This window comes from Canis aureus, chromosome X, assembly GCF_053574225.1.
Source record: "Canis aureus isolate CA01 chromosome X, VMU_Caureus_v.1.0, whole genome shotgun sequence".
Classification (NCBI taxonomy): Eukaryota; Metazoa; Chordata; class Mammalia; order Carnivora; family Canidae; genus Canis; species Canis aureus.
This window is the reverse complement of record NC_135649.1, coordinates 110,118,467-110,141,563: the sequence shown is the minus strand read 5'-3', so window position 1 is coordinate 110,141,563 and position 23,097 is coordinate 110,118,467. Positions and strand designations below refer to the sequence as shown.

The window sequence follows — 23,097 nt, the reverse complement described above, 5'->3', positions numbered from 1 at the left end:
CGCAACGGCTGTGAGGAGGGGGGCGGGGGGCGGGGGGCGGGGGGCGGGGAGCCGAGCGTGCTGCGTGGCGCCTCTCACTTTCCACCTATAGGTGAACATTTTTTAAGTGTGCCCTGCCCCCCAAAACATGAACCGGTAGCCGGTTCTGAAATGCTCCTCACGCGATACATCATAGAAAAAGGGTAGAACTTTTTTTTTTTTTAGTTCAATTTGCCAACATACAGAATAACACCCAGTGCTCACCCCGTCCAGTGCCCCCCTCAGTGCCCGCCACCCAGTCACCCCCACCTCCCCTTCCACCACCCCTTGTTCGTTTCCCAGAGTTAGGGGTCTCTGATGTTCTGTCTCCCCCTCACTGATATTTCCCACTCATTTTCTCTCCTTTCCCCTTTATTCCCTTTCACTATATTTTATATTCCCGAAATTAATGAGACCATATAATGTTTGTCCTTCTCCGATTGACTCGTTTCACTCAGCATAATACCCTCCAGTTCCATCCACGTCGAAGCAAATGGTGGGTATTTGTCGTTCGTAAAACTGATTCTGCTCTTCCCGAAATACTCTTCACGCGATACATCATAGAAAGAGCTAGAACGTAAGAATGTAGACGTTCTAATGTTTTCTGGGTTGTGTACTCATCATGTCTAGTGCCAGCTTTGGGAACAAATCCGAAAATAATCCAGCTTTTTAAATGTGCCCCTCATAAGGCCCACTAAATCTGTGCCACGCCACCCTCCAGCTGTCCTACTCTCTACTTCCATTTTCCAGACGGCCGTGTGCTCCGTTCCTCCTTAAAATAATACCAGCTGCAATGTACTGAGCACTCCCCACAAACCAGCCGTTTAATACGTCTAACATACGTGGTCCTCGAGCACTAGAACTCGGTATTACTGTCCCATTTTAAGACAGGGAAACAGAGGCTTAGCGAAACATGCTCAAAACCACAAACCTAGCAGCCCGGTTTTGATTTGAACACACCTACCACCCCCATAACGCATGTTCACATCCCTGATGCTCCCTCCTATTTAATTGTTCCTGAAATTTTCCGCGCCCTTCAAAGCTTGATCCCAACATCTAGTCTAATATCTGCATGCAGACATTTTCTACAACCCCGGGTAAGAATGAGGAGCTGCTTCTCTAGGATTCCTCAGTGGGTTAGCGTCACATCCTTTTAGCACTAAATCACTGTGCCTGATGGAAAGTCTTTCACCACACCTGGCTCCCTCAAAGTTCCTGGAGAGCAGCACCTCACATTATTGGACTCAACAGCACTTCCATCACAATGTTCTAAGAATTAAATGTAATAAAATAGAAAGCACCCAGTACAGCGCCTGGAATTTGAGCTCCATTTCACTGTGTCACTTATACAATTACTCCTGGCACCGGGCATCTCCTCACTCTAGGAGGAAGGGATTTGTCTTCACTTGTGAGAACAAAAGGGGCATTTTGGTAGGTGGAAATAAAGAATGCAGAAGAAAAGTTTTACTTCCTAGTCCTTGTTTTCTCCCTAGGCAGACTGCTGCAGAGTTCAGCCTCTAACCCTAAACACACACCCAACAGGGTATCTTTACAACAAGTTCTAGAAGGTGGCTCTACAACACATTCCACCAGCTCTGCACCAAGTGACTTATCTCACTCTGAGTCATAGTTGGGCCTCTTTGGGCATAATGTCTAGTCCTAGAGGTAGTAGCTGTTCTTTGTAGGTCATATTCCTAGACTCTTGAGTTTCCATTATTTCTTACCAGCCAGTCCCCTCATTACTCCATCCTGATACACTTATACTTCTTTTTTTTTTAAGATTTTATTTATTCATTCACGAGAGACAGAGACACAGACGCACAGGCAGAGGGAGAAGCAGACTCCCCCAGGGAGCCCAATGCAGGACTCCATCCCAGGACCCTGGGATCATGACCTGAGCCAAAGGCAGATGCTCAACCGCTGAGCCACCCAGGCATCCCTTAACACTTCTTTATATTAAACTTACTCTGTTCAAATTACTGTGTGATCTTTCTCTTCATATTGAACCCAGATTGATCCATTTGCCCTTTTGAGTTTCCTTCCATCACCTAGTACTCAGTATGAGCCCAATGTCTGTTTCTGGGCTGTAATTATTATTTTTTTTTTAGATTTTTAAAATTTATTCATGAGAGACACAGAGAGAGAGAGAGAGAGAGGCAGAGACACAGGCAGAGGGAGAAGCAGGCTCCATGCAAGGAGCCTGACATAGGACTCGATCCCGGGTCTCCAGGATCAGGCCCTGGGCTGAAAGTGGCACTAAACTGCTGAGCCACCCAGGCTGTAATTCAGAATCCAACAGATGTTCAGCAAGCACATCAGTATCATTTCTACTCAGTCCTCTCTATCCATTCTTTTTTTTAAAGATTTTATTTATTTATTCATTCATGAGAGACAGAGAGAGAGGCAGAGACACAGGCAGAGGGATAAGCAGGCTCCACGCAGGAAGCCAGATGTGGGACTCGATCCCAGGTCTCCAGGATCATACCCTGGGCTGAAGGCAGCGCTAAACCGCTGAGCCACCTGGGCTGCCCACTGTCAATTCTTTTGACCTCTCTTCACCATAGAAGGACACAGAGTAAAAGGAGGATATGCTTTCTTCCTGTCACTCCTAAGGCTAGCTTTGCTCCTGGCCACCTATGGTGCATCAACCCGAGGAAGGCCAAATGTAGTGCCCAACAGGCAAGGGAGGCCTGACAGGGATAGAGAGCTGAGAAGAGATTCTGGCAGTACCATCTACATGTTCTCCGGTGGGTGTGGAGTCCCACAAACTACAGACAGTAGTATTTCTACCCAAACCCTGTGCAGCCACAGGAGCCTAGAGTTATTTTTTCATTTTTAAAAAATTTTTTTAAAGATTTTATTTATTTATTCATGAAAGACACAGGCAAAGGGAGAAGCAGGCTGACCGCAGGGAGCCCGATAGAGGACTCAATCCGGGATCAGGGATCACAACATGAGCCAAAGGCAGACGCTCAACCACTGAGCCACCCAGACGTCCGTAGAGTTATTTTTTAAAAAAATAAGATTTTATTTATTTGAGAGAGCATGAGCAGGGGGTAGGGAAGTGACAGAGGGAGGGAGAGGAACAAGCAGACTGCCTGCCTGCTCAGCCGGGAGCCTAACGCGGGCTCGATCTCAGGACCCTAGGATGACCTGAGCCAAAAGCAGATGCTCAATTCATCAGCCACCCTGGTGCCACAGCAATTCTATTTCTTGTAACGATGAACTGCATAATGCAGGGACACCAGGAACCTAAGAAACAACTTAAAAAGCTGGAGCAAATGTTCTTAAAATGTTCTGAAGGACATTAAAAAGTTAATGAAACAATAAAGATTACTGAGCTAAGAGCTATGAAAAACCAGAAACCTAGAAAAACATGAAAAGCTAGCAGGACTGCTTTTGCTCTAGGACACTGATCTAGAAAAGTCTGAAAGAGGTCAGGCTGTACTTCTGGTGACTTTATAGGACTAAGACAAAAGCCATAGTCTGGGACCCACCAGTGGCAGAAGCCTGGGAAATCACCCCTGCTTGAACAGAGACCATAGTTCCCCCCCCCCCCCTTCAGAGTAGGACTGACACAGAATTCAACACTCCCCACGTGGACTACACTTGAGTCTCATCATCTGCGGATTTAATGCTCGCGGGTGCCTGGCATAAGCAACAAAAATTCTTCCCTGTGAAGGTAACTTCAAGTTATTTCTACAAACAATACTTAAGGAGAGTATCCAGCATTAAGTGGAATACAACCAAGTTTAGAAGAAAAAGGAGAAGAAAGAAGCAATGAGAACATCCATGCTGAGTGATGGCGCCCCCTGCTGGCAGCCGCCGCCACACGCCCCGGCGCCCGGCCCGGGATCCTGACACCGGCACCTTGCTAATGACTTCGCCCTCGGGAAGAAGCCAGCCTGGGGGCATCTGCGGCCTCCGAGCGAGGGATCCAGATCGAAAACCCCGGGGCCCAAGTCTCCAGGAAGGCGCCTCCTCACCCGTAAGCAGGGCTTACTGCGAACATGAAGGATTTGAAGCTGGACCCAGAGGGACGCCACCTCACAGGCAGAGCCAAGACTTCCTAGCGCCGAGGGCTTAGCTTCACCCCACAGATAAACAAAGGGCCCCCGACATCCCAAGTTTCTAGGCCACAGGCTAAGGTCTTCCGCGGACAACACGAGGTCACGGAGCCCGCGTGCACGTGTTGTTTGGCCTGTGTTTGCACGTACTTATGCCTACATCTTAACGCTGGGAGATTTCACGCTAAAATCTGCATTTCGACGTGCTTTTGAAAAACCGGAAGGTTTGTGGCATTAGACTCAAAACTTTGCAAGGCAACCCGTGCAAGGCTCACTACTCCCCCGGGAGCAGCAGGAGAACCCCAGCCCGACGCAGCCCGCCCGTCGCCTGTGCACGCCTAGGCCCGCCCGCCCGCTGCGCACGGGGAGGCCGCCAGCCCGGCCCAGCCAGAAGCTCGTCTGCAGCCCCTCAGCCGGGACAATGTTTACAACCTCGTTGTGCAAACGCTGCTGTGTGTTCCCCAGATCCGTCTCCGTCCTCTCGGGGAGCCACTGTGCCCGGCTCTCCTGCACCTGCGCGGCCACGAGCTCGTTCTACGGGCGGGCCCCGCGGAGAAGCCCGGGGGGGGGGGCGGGGGCGGCCCCGGGCTGAGGCGATGAGCGGGTCCTCGGGGGCCACGTGTTGCCTGAGCAGGGCCACGGGAGGGCGCAGCGGCCGCGCGGCGTCGGACGTCACCTGGGAGACCGAGCAAAGCCACGGAGAGCTCGGGACTCCGTTACGGCAGGTGGCCCAGGGCAGCCCGGTCGAGGTGCGCCACGCGACCAAAAGCACCTGCTCACCGGGCGCCTTCCTTCTTGTCGCGTGATGCCAGCGCTCAAAAGGGCTTGCGCTGCGTCCTGAGTATATGCGGTTAGCGGGCGGGTCGCGCACCGGCCGCGTCCAGACTGCAACTCCCGCCGGCGGCCCACACCCCCCAGGCCGGCCCGGGCCTCCCCGCGCTCAGCTGCGGCGCGAGGCTCCTAGGCCACCGACGACATCGGCCGTTCCAGGAAGGGACTGTACCGGAGCACTCCCTGACCAGGGTCATTTCTTGGGTACCTGCACTTTTTCACACACAAAGAGCGCTGTGGATTTTGCCAGCATCCATGCTGACTTCTGAAATATATTAGGACGTGAAGTAATAGAGGCACAAACTAGAAACCAGTGATTGTCACTCTGTGACTCCTTCCGAATGGCGACACTCACATGCTGAGGACACATTATAATTTCCCATATAGAAATGAGATATATCCTCATTATGGGAAAAGCAACAACAACCAAATATTTTTAAAAGAATAAAAGGGAAAACAAAAAAGAACTAAAGCGACATGACCGCACGTACGTTCCTCATAACGCCTTCTTCTGGGGAGCTGACCTCATCGTGTCACACAGACACATTGAAAGACAAGTGAAAGCAAGGCCCAGGCTGCATCACAGGGAAGATCTACAAATCACCACCAGAGCAGGTCACGCACATCAAACACTTCATGCACCACAAAGACATTTTGCATATTTTCTTTTTCAAGGAACAGCAGTGGGATGTGGGGCAAAGACGTTCCCAGGTCAGATTTGAGACAGTAGAATGTTAAACAGAAACCAGCTAACAAGAAATCCCCATGCACCCGTGGGCGACTGACAGCTTTCCACCAGATTCTGTGCTTGCGTCCATGGAGGGAGGGAATCGGGGAAATGGTTGAGCAGTGAGGTCTGAGGGGAACAGATTAATGATCCACCCAAAGTTTTCCCTTCAAACAGTACAGATAGAGTAGAAACCGTTGTTTTAGCTACAGACGGTCGTGAAACAACAAACCTGTGTTCTCTCACATTGTCTGTGGGGCTGGAATTTAGCAGTGACTTAGCCGGTTGCCCGCATCTCCAGGCCTCTCATTAGGCGGCAGTCAAGCTGTCAGTGGGGCTGGGATCTCATCGGAAGGCTCGATGGCTGGTGGAGTTGAGATCCACCCCCGAGCTCACTCACAAAGTAGTTGGTAGTCCTTGGGCCACACAGCTGAGACCCTTAAAGGGCTGGCCTGGTGCTAGGGGAGCTGGTTCCCCCACGAGCAAGCGATCTGAGAGCGCCTACGACGAAGCCACCGTCTCTTCAGTCTGGTCTCAAAATTGACATCTCATCACTTCTCCTGTATCTATTCACTCGAGAAGAGGAGGAAATCCAACCACACTCGATGTGAGATGACACAAAGGTATGGAAACCAGGAAAAAGGGTCATGGGGACATTTTCACTGGTGAGGAGAAAAGAGCTGCATTAAATATTCCTAATGGGGTTTATGAGTTTCATGACCCGAGAAGGGACAAAATGGAAATAGTATGAAGATGACTTAGTGGCCATGAAGTGTGGGGGACAGGATCTGGCAAGAAATGAGATCAGCCGGGTAGGAGAGAATCACATTAGAGCTCTGAGGGCCACAATTTTGAGTATGTATTCAGTTGACCTAACTTTTTGTAGGTCCATAGTGAATAACATCCTAAAGAGGACAGGAAATATTGACCATGAACCCAGGCGACTAGTGTTTCTAAAATAGGACAAGAGGTGATGCCAAAGGGATAGAATGAGCTGTGTGCTACAGAAGGAAGCAACAGAACCTAATAACTAATTCTGTGTGTCTGGGGGGGGGGGGTATTAGATGCCAACTTTATGCTGCATATTGAGATTTCTGAGTCAACTCCCATAAATATCACCCCTCCTTTCCCTGCTCCCAGGTTCTGAAAAGTTCCAAAAGAAAAGAGTGAAGACGGGAGGCCCACTCCCAGTTTCTCCTTCGGCAGGCCTGGGGCGGGCTTGAGGATTTGCTTTGCCAGCAGGTTCCCAGGTGAAGCTGCTGCTGCTGGTCTGGGGCATAGAGAGGCCCAGCGGGTCCGCTAGGCGATGGGGCCTTTCCCCGCTGCAGCCACACGTGGCTACTGAGCATGAGAACGGGCCAGGCTGAAATGGGATGTGCTCTCAGTGCAAGATACACACCGAGCTTTAAAGAGAGGACACACACAAAAAAAATAAATAAAAAAAAAATAAAGAGAGGACACAAAAACAGTGCACACTGTCTCTCCAATGCTTTTACATGTTGGAATGATGACAGTTTGGATATAATGGATTACACGATGGTATTGTTAAAATTGACATTACCTGTTTAGTTTTACTGTTCAGTGTACCCATTGGGAAATTTAAATTACGTAGATGGCTCGAATTAGATCTGTCCCTACTGGACAGCAGTATAATGGAGAATTAAAAGAGGCAGAATATCAACCTGTAAAAACAAAAGATGTCCTTGGGATATTCGGCAATCTGTGTACTGCAGGGGCACCTGGGCGGCTCAGTGGGTTAAGAGTCCGGCTCTTAAACTCAGCTCACATCTTGATCTCAGGGTCATGAGTTCAGGCCCTGCACTGGGCTCTCACACTGGGTTGGGAGCCTACTAAGGAAGAAAAGGAAAAAAAGAGATTTGAATACTATTGCCTGCTTAAAGATATGGAGGAAATGTTCATTTTCAGGTAATTTAAAATTTTTAGAATAATTTTAGATCTACTTGAGAGGTACTGAGATAGTAGAGAGAGTACCCACACCCATTTTCTGCGTTGTTAGTATCTCAGGTACATTTGCCACAATGAGTCACACTGATATATTATTATGAACCAAAGCCCACGCTGTGTTCAGATTTCCTCAGTTTTTGCCCATTTCTGTTCCAGGATCCCGTCCAGGGTCCCACATCATGTTTAGTCAGCATGCCTTCTTGGGCTCCTCTGGGCTGTGACGGTTTCTCAGACTTTGCTTGTTTTTGAGGACCTTGGCAGTTTTGAGGGGTACCCGTCAGGTGTTTGGAAGAATGTTCCCCAGTTGGGATTTGGTGATTTTCCTCATGTTGAGACTGGGGTGATGGGTTCTAGGGAGGAAGACCACGGAGGTGATGTGCGGTTCTCACGACATCGTCTCGGCTGGTGACGTTGACCTTGATCACCCGGCTGAGGTCCCGTCCGTCGGGTCTCTCCACTGTAGACTTAGGCTCCCCTCCTTCCGCATTGTCCTCTTTGGAAGGAGATCTCTCCACACGGCCCGCACTTAAGGCGCGGGGAGCAGTGCGCCACCGCCCCCCCCACCCCCCAGTGAGACTCTACATTAAAAAGAAGGGAACATTTACCAGAGCCAATGGAGACTGACGTTTTATAGATTACCAACACCAACACGGCTTTGAGCTTCTCTATTTTTATTTTAAATCGCAGTTCCAGGCGTTCCCTGGGTGGCTCAGCGGTTGGGCGGCTGCCTTCAGGGTGTGATCCTGGGATCGGGCTCCCCGCGGGGAGCCTGCTTCTCCCTCTGCCTGTGTCTCTGCCTCTCTCTGTGTCTCATGAACAAATAAATCTTAAAACAACAACAACAACAACAGACTGCGTTACTCTACGATCCTTGCAGCTTCCTCCTTGTTTTCTTCGGCGGATGCAGGGAAACGTTCGCTGAGCCGAACCGTGCTGGCCCCTGCGCAGCGCCGGCCGCGCCCGAGCTAGGATGCACGCTCACGGCAAGACCTGCTGCTCGGCGTGGCCGCCCTTTCGGCCTCCGAGCGCTGGTAGCCGAGGGCGTGGGGCAGGTCCGAGGAGAGCGCTCCTGCTCGGCCTGGTGCCGCGGCCCCGAGTCCTGAGGGGCCAGGACCCTCTCGCGTCGCCGGGAACTGCTCCTCTGCTCTACCGTGCGCCCCCCGCGGCTCTCCTCTCCAGGAACCCTGGGGCGTCTCCGCTCCGTTCCAGGCAGCTCGAGGGGAGCAGATAGTGGCGTACGCCTTAGGGACCCCCCCCCCCCCCCCCCCCCCCGGGCAGCGAGTGCCCCGGGCGCCAGAGCGGGTCCCGAACGCCCACTTACCTCCAGCGTCGCCGGGAGAAGGCAGGGCAGCTCGAGCTGAGCACGTGCTCGCCGCGGGGAGGACAAAGGAGGGCGCGTGGCGAGGTGGAGGAAGGAGCGCCCTCTGCGTCTGCTCGCCCGCGCGGCGCGGGCCGCACATCCTCCGTGCCTGGAGCCCGCCCTCGTCCCCCGGATCAGCCTCAGGGGCCTTCCAAACACCAGCAAGTCCCGGCACCTCCCTGTACACGCAGCCCCAGGATTTCAACCGTGCTGCGCTGACTCAGCCAGGTGTGCGCGCTCCCTCAGGTAGCTTCAAAACCAGGGCTCTGCCTCCCCACGACGTTGCTCCTACTCCTGACGTTTAGTTCTTAATTTCTAATCAGATTACAGAAGGCCTTGGCTTTTTCATGCTTCCCGAGGGGCCCGCGTTTAAACGTCCGGGAAGTCCTACTCTGGACCGCAGACTCCCGGACGATTAGAAACCACGCAGAGACGAGAGCGAGCGCCGCGCGCGCCCAGCGGGCTGCACAGGTCAGCTTGCAGAATGCCGCCAGCTGGGGCTGGAAGGATGGACTGAGGCAAAACCAGAGGAAAGATCACTTTTAAAGCCTGGAGAGTTCCCAAGAGCCTAACGTGGCAACGGTATCTCTGGACTAAAATTTTACAAAGCAGACAGTAAAGCTCGAGGGGTTCTCAATCACCCGGGCCCCAGACGGCAAAGTGACATCCCCGTCCCAGCCACTAGAGCATCAGCCCTGGAGCCTCAGCGAGGGCCCTGTCGTCTCCAGTGAACCAGCAGCCATGCTACGGCAGCGGGAGGCATCTCCGGCTTCAGAGACACGGCGTAGGGGAGGGGGCAAGGGGTCAACCTCAAAAGCCTGAGCCTCTAAGGCTTTTCCACCCTGTAAGCTGGGAGAGCTGAAAGCAGAAAGGCAGTATGGCTCCTGGCCCCCAGGAGTAAAAGGGCAGCCAGGTCCTGCCAGCCAGATGTAGACACCCCCTCCTCCCCCCCACCCCGGGGCAGGGGTGGTGACGGGATCTGTGGGGGCCATTGTCATTTTCTAGCACACTTGCATCATCAGTACCATTGTGAGCCACAAGTTTTGAGCACAAAGCTCACTGATGGAACCCTGTACTGCTCCCCTGGGGTCTAGTTTAAGGCCCTACAAGAGATCAGCCCTTGCTGCTAGGGATCAGCCTAACTGTAGAACGAGGGCAAGTATTTGGACACAAAACCACACACTTAGTAAAGCGTTTCTTTATCAACTCTAATAAATTCGTACATTAATGTCATGCAGTGAAAGCAAAAAAAGTCAAAGTGGAGACTGTGACATTCATTATTGTGGTTTTAAAACTTTATTATATTTTAAAATCTGAAAATTGTAAAACACAGTATTCATACAAACACCTGAGGACTGTTCAACTGGGCACAGCATCTTCACACAAACAATTTGAAAAAAGACCAGGTTTAAATTAGAATTTTGTCTTATAACACAAAAAGAATAACAGATAAAACACCCTTTAAATAGTTGCATTCTTATATAAAGTACATTTGGTTTTCTGAAAATGTACATTCATGCCCCTGGTGTATATTTTATTGGCATTCACAACAAATGGCTAAGACTTTTAGCACAGATTCTCATAGCTTATAAACATTACACCAAAGTTAATACAAAGTAATTACAATAAACATATAGCACCATTTCCCCTTGAAAGTTCTAACTTTAAAAATAAAGCCTAAAATGATGTCAGAATTAATGCATCTTCCAAAATTTAGCAAAATAAATGGCTCAGAGCTAAGCAAATTAACTAGAAACATTGCATAGGACAGAGAGCTTCCCTGTATGAACACCAACCTCCGGATTGTTTCTTATCCCCTGAAGACAAAGCTGAGAGGTAATAGTAATAGCAAATGATGCACATATTTTTTACAGAATAAAAACCTCTAACTCTATAAATAGTTCACCATTACCTCTGTGGCAGTACAAAGTGCCATGTTAAATTCAAAAAGAACAGATTTACCAGTTTGTATACCTACAGGTATAGAATAATATATAAATATGGTATAGTATCCATATGAAGAATAAACACAGACAATAAAATATATATCTTTAAAAAATTTGGGCACAGGTGTCTTCATATAGAGATGTGAGAAATGAATGCCCAGTTAAACATCTACGCTTAGCGAAAATATGTAATGTTTTAAAGTAATAGGTATATTATTGAAAAAAATTTAATCAGACTCCATCCAAACCACCCTTGTAGTATAATATCTCCTGCATAAAACAACCATCCTATTTATCCTATAATTGTTCAAAGTTTATCAAAAATCGATTAAGAACACTTTATGAGGGTTTATAAGCTTGCTCTTTTTCTTTAAATATGAACAAATACAACATACAGAGAGATAATAACAAAAGGAAAATAATTTATATGGCTTTCCCTTTCTGGAAACTGGCAGAACATGACCAGAACATTGCAGTAACAGACAAAAAAATATTTGGGAGAAAGAGATAATATCTACGTTTGCATCTTATATTCTCTTCTAAGGAAAACTTCTCACAGATTTCATTAGAGAATGTGTCAGTCCCTGATACTTTCCCCTTTGGGATTTAGCTGTTTTGGTTCTATATAGAAACATGAACTGAAATCAAAGGTGTTTCTCTGTTTCTAGCATGAAAAATAAATCTGTAAACTATACAATAAAATGATAAATTGTAAACTGTAAAATAATGACATAAAGAACTCCCAATTTGAATATGCTAATACTAACTAACACATTAATTTTTTTTTCTTTTTTTTGTTAAATGGTTTTTAAAGTAGATTAGAGTATAATGTTCTGCAATTCTGGATATAACCTATTTTTAGAGGAACTGTCTACCAAACACAAGCTGCTAGGAGAATAAAAGTATTTTTTTGTTTTTTTTTTTTTAGAGAATAAAAATATTTTTAAATTAAAAGTTATCAGAATAAGAATTCCATCCAACTTAAATTGAGGTTTAAATTTTTTTCAATTGTATTTTCCTTCTTTAAGTTTTTCAATGTAGTATGATAACTTTAATGCTGGCCCCAGTTTCAGACCCATGTACTTCATCATCACATCACTTTTGAGGAGTAGCAGGGCCTTTCCATCAATTTCCTACAGAGAGAAAGAAATTACAATTAATAATGCATTCATATTTTGTCAAGTTATTTATATAAAAGAACATGTAAAATAGAGAGCAGCTGTACATTCTTGATATATTCTCTGAATATGCATTTATTTCCTGAAAACTATTAAAAATATAATTTATACAGTAAGACATCATTTGATAATTTCTAAATTCACTTCAAATTTTAAGAAAAAGGAAATTTAATCCAGTATCTTTCAAAAATGGCCTAAGCATCAAACTATCTGATTTTAAATACTGTGTGTTGATTAAAATACTACATATCTATGACAACGGGTAGAAAACTATGAATCGTAGAAATCAATTTCAGACGGTCATTAACTTTCTTAAAAAGGCTGGGAATATGAAGATGTCAGCATCAATGCAAACTGTAAATGTGTTATACAATGTTGTCTTTATGTTGAAAACTAATCAATTAGTTGTCTAAAGCTAAGCTAATTAAATGATAAAACTAATTACTGATTTTCTTAGAATACCGAAAAGGACGGAAGATATTTGGTTACTAATTTGTTAGAAAAGACTATAAACATTACTTAATAGACACAAGGCATCCTCCTAAAATTTTTTATTTCCTTAATTAACCAATGTACGTCAGAGAAGCATATTATTTGGTATTCGTGAGCTCCTATTTAAAATAAAACCACATTTAATCTTACACAGTTGCTGGATTCATAGGGCATCATTAACAAGGAGGACACCCTGTCACAGCTTGTGGTTACCACCTCCTACTCACGGTCCTGGGGCAACCGAGCAGGGAGCAGGTGGGGAGGAGGATCCTTGTGGGAGAAGACATCTGAGAGTGGCCATGCTGAATCATCTTCTTTTGAGAGCTTGAAGACTTGTAGTATTTTAGGTACTTGGGTACCCATTTAAAGCACAGATCCATGGGGCAGCCTGGTGGCTCAGCAGTTTAGTGCCACCTTCAGCCCAGGGTGTGATCCTGGAGTCCCGGGATCGAGTCCCACTGTCAGGCTCCCAGCATGGAGCCTGCTTCTCCCTCTGCCTGTGTCTCTGCCTCTCTCTCTCTGTGTCTTTCATGAATAAATAAATAAAATCTTTTAAAAAATAAAATAAAGCACGGATCCAGCCTCTATCGTTTAAGAATCTAACTTTGGGCCAAGTAACCTTTCTCATATATGGAAAAAAAAATCAGTTGATAGGATTCCCCCACCATCCACACTAATCAGCATCCATCCAACTGAAGGGCCTGCACAGAGGTCATTGAAAGGCATTACGGCAGGAAAACCGGATCAAAAGATACATTACATGTTGCCTGAAGAGGTCGGCGAGGGGGCCTGATATCTGAGGATCTTTATGTTTCATAAACTGTATCACTTCATCCACAGACCAGGTTGAAGGGTCCTTAGAGAAGCCTTGTTTCAGGACACTGGGGTCGGGTACAGCTATATAACTTGGAGCTTCAATGGGGGGGAAAAAAGACAAATCATACTTGACCTGATCATTATCCTGAAAGAAGAGATGTTAGGTAGGGAGAAATGGTCTCATTCCTGGAACCTTCTATCAAGCACCCCAGCAAGGACCCAGGACTCCAAGCGCAGAATCAAGTCAAAGGCTAGATTAGAATGACCTGAGGATGGCTACCCAAGAGCACCCCATCTGACCTCCCCCAAACAACAAAAGCAGCTTCAGAATTTACCTTAAAGCTTCAAAAATCGTAAAACAGACTGATCAATCTGAGGCCTTGCTGGCCACAGGCAAAGACAGCAAAGGATCTGTTGTGTGGGTTAAATTAGGTTAATGTAAGCTAACCTATTACTCTTTAAGTGTTTCAATGAATTTCAATCTCTCTCCCCATGGTCTTTGTAGATTAGGTTTCTTTTTACTACCTAAATATAATGGAAAGTCTCCAGATTTTGTTTTTATAATTGCTTAAATTTATTCACTTTAATCAGTGAGTTTCAATAACCCCATTATCTTTGAGAACCAAATTAGTTTTTACTGAAACTCTCCCATGTATTCAATGTGGCTATTTATAGCATCACTTTACCATTTAAATTCCTGTCTCTTAAGGCTTAAATGCTTATCTGAATTTTGAAGAAAACAGGATTTTCTGCTTGGCTAGGTCAGAAGTAAAGTTAACATTATACTGAATGCCTCTCTCAAGTTTAATTGCATAGTAATAGATATTCTGATTGAATGTTTATAGGTCAAAGAAAGAAATAATTGAGACATAGAATAAATTATGCACTCCTACCCCCAAAAAGTTTTAGCTGTGCTGTTTACCAAGTTGTGCTGTAATTTGTGTCCAGACAAATACTCATTTTACACAACCAGAGCACTTGACTCTTTACTTAGTGTCAGAAGTGAGTTTTGTCATTTGCTAGGAAGATCTATTTCCTTAAACAAGGACCGTCAACACAAATTTGGTCTTTTTTTGGTGTGAATTAACCAAAGATACACCTTTTCTTTCCTATCACCTGGGCTCCAGCCATTTTAGGGGTATTTTGAGTATTTACCCAGATAAAGGGCAAAGAAAAAAAGGTAAACGAACTCACAATGGTAAGTTTTCCTGTGTGTAGCTCAAAAGTGTATTTATTTTCTCTTTCAATATACAACTTGGATGTAAACTAAAAGCTCTTTACTGGGATCCCTGGGTGGCGCAGCGGTTTGGCGCCTGCCCTTGGCCCAGGGCGCAATCCTGGAGACCCGGGATCGAATCCCACATCGGGCTCCCGGTGCATGGAGCCTGCTTCTCCCTCTGCCTGTGTCTCTGCCTCTCTCTCTCTCTCTCTCTCTCTCTCTGTGACTATCATAAATACATAAAAGTTAAAAAAAAAAAAAGCTCTTTACTAAAATGTATCTTCCCTTTCACAGCCAGAGATAAAAATGCTGATCACATCTACCAGGAAATGCTACTGCACTGTTTCAACCCAAATGAAAATGATGATGGTATAGACCATGCCATGCCTAAGGCATTTTAACATTTTAGACAGAAAAGTCTTCTCCTTTAGTTCAAGAAAGACTTAAGATTAAGAAACTATTGACAAAACTAATCAAGTTAATCATACCTCTAAATAACTTTTTTGTGGGATTTCTGGTTTATGTCATCAGAATCCAGTATGGTTATGTCTTAAATAACATGTAGACAGTTTTATAGATTACTACAGAAAAACTATATGCAAAGATATAATTTATGGTATCAAACTATAATTTTATATTAAAAATAAAACTATAAGATCATCTATTTTTAATTTATTATGGAAAAAATCATTTAATTGCGCCCATATCTTCAAAAAAAATCAGCGAAGCTGCAAACATTAGTGTTATTCAAATAATTACATGAAATAAACTAATTATGTGAAAAATAATCAAAGTCCAGTCATGCTTTTCTCCTGAATGGCTTTGGCTTAAATACACTAGAATAACAGTAAATGTTTCTGAAATGAATAAAATGAAAGTGATTTGACTTTATCCACAATGATGTTACTGGATTTCCCTCCTATAATAAAAATGAACAATTTATTTCATCCAAACAATGCGGCAGGGCAGGAAGTTGTGAGAGCAACACCAGCAATCAGGGGTGGACTCAGCTTTAAGTAACAGTTCCAATACCTTAAAGAAAACAATAGTAATGACACCTCCAGACAGTTTCCAAGTGAAATGCTTACCTATTCTCTGGAGATGGAAACAGCCTAGCAGTTAAGCATACAGCCTGGAGTCAGAGTGCCTGGATTCAAGGACTGACCCAGCCACTTTCTAGCTGGGGACCATAGTCAAGTGACTTCTCAGATTTCTCACAGAAAAATGTTTACCAGCACCTACACTCAAGGAATTGCCATAAAGATGTACTGTATAAGGGTATATAAAATGTCATGTGCCTGGCATACATAAGATAGCAATGAAGATGATGCTGATTTCTATTACTGATAAGTAAATTATTAGTAAGTAATGTTATTACTATTAGGTCTTTCTATTATTTGGAAATACCAAAAGCTAGTCTTCTCAAGCCCAAATACGGGCTACTTTGACATAGTAGTGTTAGGCATACATTTGAAAGTGAGATATTAAGTTTCACGGGTAACCTTTTATAGCCTTTTACTGAGAAGACCTGTCTTTAAAAGCTCTTATTGTGAAAAATACCTAAAAATTCTGGGTACACTACCCCTTGATGAAATAAGCATCTATCGTCAGACTCCTTGCAAGTGTCATGAGACAATGTACCTGAGGTGGGAGATGGGAGGATGACACTAAGCATATCAGAGCATGTATGCAGTGCAGTTGCCCATAGGTAATAACCATGAAGAAAAGCAATCAAGTTGAAAAGTTCCTACTGCCTTTAATACTCACCTTGCCTAGATGCCTACCAGGAGAAAAAGCACAAAACATTGATTCCTACCCTTAGCCCACCTCGTCCCATCCCCTAAATCCTTAAAAGGATAGAGGGGAGCTATTTTTGCACATGGAAAACTATTCTGGCTCTTTCCAAATGGCAACAGGTGGTTGCCCCATTTACACATATCATGTACTCCTGCTGGGCCTGAGAGAGTAACTGAGGGTATGGAGACTGGGGAAGTGGCTATAGCAACAGAATACCAGAGCCCAGACCTGGAAGCTAGATACAGGCCGGAGTCAGGAAAGGTCTCAAAAGTGACAAAGAAGAGAGTACATCAAAAAGGAGAGGAAGTGCATCTTTCTAGGCTTCAGAGTCATAGGAGGTTTGTGAGTCCAGACAGTATCCAGTGAAATGATAAATTATAATGGAACCACTAATAAGAACCACCAATCTAAGAAGCCTCTATGAGAGACATGGTTGGTGATCCAGATCCCCAGAGACAGTTAGTTCTATGCTGCCATGGGGACTAGAGCATCTGTAGTGGCTTGACCCTGACAGTAACATAAAGGAGAGGACTCAGACTCCTCAATTCTGGCACTTTCTCCAATGTGATACACTCTCAGGGGATGTTGTTGACATGGAAACCTTCAGGAGAAAGAAACACATTAGTTGAGAATCACTATTTTTAAATATACCTTCGCTTTTCTTCTGCATTTGGAATTTAACTTCATGGTGACTGCTCTTGGTAGATTTGGTCCCCACTAGTGGTGAACTTGAGGTGCCTGGCACACTTTGAGAAAAATTCCTAGTGATGGTAGTAGAGGTACTTATGGGATTTCTGCTGCTGGGGCTTAAAGAACTTCCTGGATTTAGTGGTGAGTTCTTGGAATCTTCAGGAAGCTTTTCCTCTTTGGGCATGCCATTTCCCTCTATAGACAGTAGTTCTTCTATAAGAAAAAAAAGACAAAGGCAATTATCTTAAGTAGACTTAGCTTAAATACTATTAAAAGATCAAAATATCTCCTAACCTCCAGAAATTCACTTAAGCCATGCTACACTGAACCACAAACTTCTAACATAAAGAACATGACCATCCTCCTTGGAATTTATAGTAATGACACTGTCTTAAAATCCAAATTGATTTCACAATGTTACCTGTATTTCTTATGGCAACTGTCCCTTCACAGTCTTGCTACCAAGGCTATGAACAACACCTCCCTAAAGCATTCATTTTTAGGAATGCAGTTCTTCACAACTATTTTAATATGATCCCACAGTTGGCTTCTAACATTTGTTTCCTACTTAGACACTTAAAACTTACACTGGAGGTACTGGCTTTTCTATTCACTTTTTATCAGCTTTCAGTAATACAAAGCTGAATGAAAAATGTTACTATAATTGTTTTATTTTTATCTAAGGAGAAATGACAATTGTGTACTTCTGAAAAGAATGAAATGCTCAACAAAGTTGCTGAAATAGTAGCCTAAATGCTCATCTGTGCAAATACACACCCCCACCTGAGAGCATATAATTAAGTGGTAGTAGAGTGACTTTTCTTCCCATTCCTGGAACATGGAAATACTATTTACCTGTAGAGGCATGCATCTTTGTTTTGGGAAGCTTAGGTGACACAGGAACAACATAAGGTGGAGGTTCCTGAGAAGGTCGCTTGGGGCTTTTTTCTGTTAGATCTTCTTTCACTATTTAAAAAAAAAAAAAAAAGGTGTCTGTTACAACTAATTAACATTTCTAAAGCATTTTCAGATCAGCATGTAACACTTTTGTTTCTAAATTGTTTGCCTCATCTAACCTTATCAGCAATTTATCAATTACTTGATTGTTCATGAATAATATGTGTTGATTTCATCCCATTAAAAATTTCAGTGATATCATATTCAAGAGCTAAAAACATTATATCCAGGCATCATTTATTCTAGGGTCATCACATATCTCTAAATATCTCAGGAAGCAGTGAGGCAATCAATTATAATATGTCTAAAAAAGCCTGGGAAAATTGTTCCCATGAACAAGAAAAGAATTCAGAGGAAAAGACCATATACAATGGACATCACATTTTATAGGCAACAGTCCTGGCCTAGAGCTACCCTTATTATAACTCTATTATTAAACCAAATTACCTAAAGGACCACTCTTTAAGACATCATACTGAAAGTAATGATATCTCACATTATCAATTATACAGTAATTATCAATCAATATCTTGATTTAACCAACTAAAAGGAAGAATTAAATATAATAGAAATCTAAAAAGTCTGATCACAGAACTTGAGTGAGAAGAAAGATTGCAATGAGAAAGTACCAAAGTCAAACTTCCTCTGGTTTGAAATAGCTGGGGCCCAGGTGTGCTTCTTAAGATCATCTGATAAGAAACTTTTAGCCATCTGGTTACTGATTGATTACTAAAGAGTCTAAGAGAGCTTGATTTTATTTTTAATCAGAGAATACAAAAACCAATATGCATAACATATTTCAGTGAATGGCAAACAGTTATACAATTTGGACATTTAAATGCCTATAAGGAAGTAACTGGCTTTTTTCATACTTCAGTGAAATGAAAAATTCAAATACTAGCATATAGTTTCCTATAAGTATTTGTTTACCTCTGAATCCTAGCAAGACCAGAAAGTCTTTACTTATCTTTTATTTTTTTTAAAAGATTTTATTTATTTATTAATGTGAGACAGAGAGAGAGAGAGAGAGAGTGACAGAGACACAGGCAGAGGAATAACCAGGCTCCATGCAAGGAGCCCGATGTGGGACTCGATCCCGGGTCTCCAGGATCATGCCCTGGGCTGAAGGCGGCGCTAAACCACTGAGCCACCAGAGCTGCCCTACTTATCTTTTTTTTTAAAGCATACAATTCAATGGGTTTTTTAAAAAGATTTTATTTATTCATGAGAGACACAGAGAGAAGCAGGCTCCCTGCAGGGACCCCGATGTGGAACTCAATCCCAGGACTCCGGGATCATGACCTGGGCCAAAGGCAGGTGCTTAACCAACAGAGCCACCCAGGTGCCCCCGTACTTATCTTTTAATATTCTAATACATTCTTATAAAAAGTTTATGAAGCGGGTGTATGGTCTATTATCTGGGGCTGATAAAACAGAAAAGATGACTCTTGACTTCTGCTCCTGGGTATTGTAGTAAGCTCAGGCATGAAACTTTTCCTGCAGAGATAACTATAAAAAGCCAGATATTTTACAAAATACTTTAAAAGTCATCATAGAGAGGCACTTCCAGGATGACTAAGACCTCCAAAGATCCCACTTCTTCATAAAAATAACGAAGAGAATGGCAAAACTAATGTTTTCAAAAACTCTGGACGTTATGTAAAGGCTTACAACAATCCAAAAACCATTTGTTCAAGAAAAAAAGAGCTAAATCTCAGAAAGAACAGCAAATTCTGTGGCATTTTAGCTTCCCTAACATCATCTCCTTCACTCAATTTTATAGCAGCTTTGCAAACCAACAGGTTCACAACTACTGTAGCTGTGAAAACCAGCACATCCTAATTGTCACAGGAAGGAACACAATGGGTTTAGAGCTCACAAACAGCCCTGTCCCCAGAGAACTGTCACTATCTGACTAACCTTGAGAGTCAATGGAAAGCTCTGATTTCAGGGCTTGTTTTACTGTACCTAAATCAGAACCTGCTCTGTGTGAAAAGCCCGATCTCTAAGGCATTGCTCAAACAAGCAAGCAAACAAACAAAACCTACAGTAGCAATTGTTTAATGCTATAGCTGCTGCCTGAGGCAATTGGGGCTGAGAATAAATTGACCAAAAAACTTTATTTTTAAAAAATATTTTGTTTATTTATTCATGAGAGAGACATAGAGAGGCAGAGACATAGGCAGAGGGAGAAGCAGGCACCCTCATATGGAACTCAATCCCAGGACCCTGGGACCACAACCTGAGCCAAAGGAAGACGCTCAACCACTCAGCCACCTAAGTGCCCCTGACCAAAACGCTTTAAAAAGAAACCTGGAGAATAAAATGTCCTTGAAAATCACAGAGATACTCCTGGGAACCTAGGAGGCCATATGTGTGATGTACAAGGTTGTATGCACACCCAGAAAAGACCTAAGAAGACCTTAATCTTTCATTCCTTGCTGACCTTGAGGCTCTGCACAAAGCAGACTTGTAAAATGCCTCCTGGAATGTTCAAGGTAAATTCCAACACATACATAGAACTCTGTGGCAAAGGATGGGAGACATACCAATTGTAGGCATTTATGGAAATCCCTGTCCAATCATTTGCTGAACTAAGCTAAATGAGCAGACTTCATTGGCCATATATAATAAATGAGCCCAGGAATTCATTAAGTTGGTCCAGGAAAGTTACTATACAAAAGCACCAGCAACAACAAACACTAGAGAGGGGGAGAAAATCTGATTCTCAGAGTTCTTGCCTTATACTCTTTATAAATGTCCAGTTTTCAATTAAAACTACGAGACATATGAGAAACATAAGTATGGCCTAGGGGCAGCCCCCGTGGCTCAGTGGTTTAGCACCCTCTTCAGCTTGGGGTGTGATCCTGGAGACCCAGGATTGAGTCCCATGTCAGGCTCCCTGCATGGAGCCTGCTTCTCCCCCTGCCTGTATCTCTGCCTCTCTTTCTCTGTCATGAATAAATAAATAAAAAATCTTAAAAAAAAAAAGTATGGCATATATAAAGGGGGGGAAAAACAGTCAACACAAACTGCCTCTGAGGAAGCCCAGATACTGGAGTTAGTATAATATAAGGATTTTTCTTTTTTAAGATTTTACTTAGTTGAGAGAGAGAGACAAAGATAGTGACAGAGAGCACAAGTGGGGAGGAAAGGGAGAAGAAGGCTTCCTGCTGAGAAGGAAGCCTGACTTGGGGCTTGATCTCAAGACCCTGGGATCATGACCTGAGCCAAAGACAGACACTAACCAACTGAGCCACCCAGGCACCCCAACAAGGACATTAAATTGGTGATTTTATTTACGTTCAAAGAATTTTTTAAAAAAATAATACAATGTCTAACAAAGTAAAGTAAGGGAACAAAGTCTCCCCAAATAGAGACTATCAATAAAATGATAAAAATTGCAAAAAAGAACCAAATAGAAACTTAGGACTTGTTAAGTAATATAAATGAAATGAAAAATTCACCAGTAGGGCTCTAGAGCAGATTTGAACTAGCAGAAGAAAGGATCAACAACAAATTTAAAGAAAGGTCATTTGAGAATATAAAATCCAAGAAACAGAAAGAAAAAAGAATGAGGAAAAACTATCAGACTGCAGAGACCTGTGGGATACCATTAAGGACAGCAAAATACACATAATGGGAGAGTTCCAGAAGGACAGGTAGCAGAAAGAAAGGGACAAAACAATATTTGAAAAAATAATGGCTAAATGTTTCCCAAATTTGATGAAAAACATTAATCCAAATATTCAAAAACCTCAACAATCGCCAATTAGGATAAATTCAAAGATATCCACACCTAGAAAAAACACAGTTGAACTATCAAAAGCAAAAGATGAAGATAATCTTGAAATTAGCAAGAAAAAAGCAAATCATCACCTACAAGGGATCCTCAATAAGATTAACAACTGACTTCTCCTCAGAAACTATAGAAGTTAGCAGAAAGTGGGATGATATATTCAAATTGCTAAAACAAAAAGGCAATCAACTAAGAATTCTATATCCAACAAAACTAAACTTTAAAAAATGATGGAAAATTAAACTCATCACAAACAAAAAGTAAGGGGCACCTGGATGGCTCAGTTGGATAAGTGTCCAATTCTTGGTATGGGCTCTGGTCAGTGGGACTGAGCCCTGCATCAGGGTCTGTCCTGCAGGGAGTCTGCTTGAAATTCTCTCTCCCTTTCCCTCTACCCCTCCCCCTGCTCTCTCTCTCTCTAAAATAAATAAATACATCTTTTCCAAAAAAAGGAAACTTTTTTAAAAAGTAAGAAAAAAGGAAATGACAATCAAGAGTAACTCAGGGGGCGCCTGGGTGGCTCAGCGGGTGAGCATCTGACTTCGGCTCAGGTTGTAATCCTGGGGTCCTGGGATCGAGTCCCACATCAGGCTCCCTGCATGGAGCCTGCTTCTCCCTCTTCCTGTGTCTCTGCCTCTCTCTCTCTCTCTCTCTCTCTCTCTCTGTGTCTCTCATGAATAAATAAATAAAATCTTTTAAAAAAAAGAGTAACTCAAATTCACGTAGGAAATTAAACAGTACCAGTAAATATATTTGTGTTTAAACAATTACTTATTTATTTGAAAGAGAAAGTGCAAATGTACACTGGAGGGCAAAGGGTAGAGAAGAGCGAGAAAGAAACCCAAGCAGACTTCACACTGAGTGTGGAGCATGAAGCCCGATGAAGGGCTCAATTTCACAACCACAAGATGAGACCTAAGCTGAAACCAGGAGTCAAATGCTTAACCAACTGTGCCACCCAGGCACCCGAAATATATTTGTGTTCATAACTCTTTTCTTCTCCTTCTTCTCTTAAAAAAAAAAAGTAGGGGTGCCTAGCTCAGTCAATACAACATGTGAATCTTGAGCTCAGAGTCATGAGTTGAAGCCCCATGGTGGGCAGAGAGTTTACTTAAAAAAAAAGGATTAAAAAAATTAAAAGAAAATTATGAAACTGTATTTGCTAATAAAAGAACAAAGAAGGGGTCAGGAAATAGAACTGTAGTGTAGCAAAGCTTTTGCATAATATTAAAATT

General features: G+C 43.5%; 1 protein-coding gene across 10 annotated transcripts in view; it reads right to left on the bottom strand.

Moving 5' to 3' along the window:
• Positions 1–10,241: 10,241 nt before the first annotated feature.
• Positions 10,242–23,097, bottom strand: part of SCML2 (Scm polycomb group protein like 2) — a 101,128-nt gene continuing 88,272 nt past the window's right edge. For 9 of the 10 annotated variants that reach the window (XM_077889963.1, XM_077889958.1, XM_077889959.1 and 6 more), the window contains 4 exons: positions 17,962–18,072; positions 17,068–17,319; positions 13,345–13,496; positions 10,242–12,047 (listed from right to left, as the gene is read on the bottom strand). In XM_077889963.1, coding sequence (XP_077746089.1) covers positions 11,919–12,047; positions 13,345–13,496; positions 17,068–17,319; positions 17,962–18,072 — 644 coding nt within the window. In that variant the 3' untranslated portion in view covers positions 10,242–11,918. The remainder of the gene's footprint in view (positions 12,048–13,344; positions 13,497–17,067; positions 17,320–17,961; positions 18,073–23,097) is intronic. The other variant, XM_077889965.1, reaches the window with a different exon arrangement.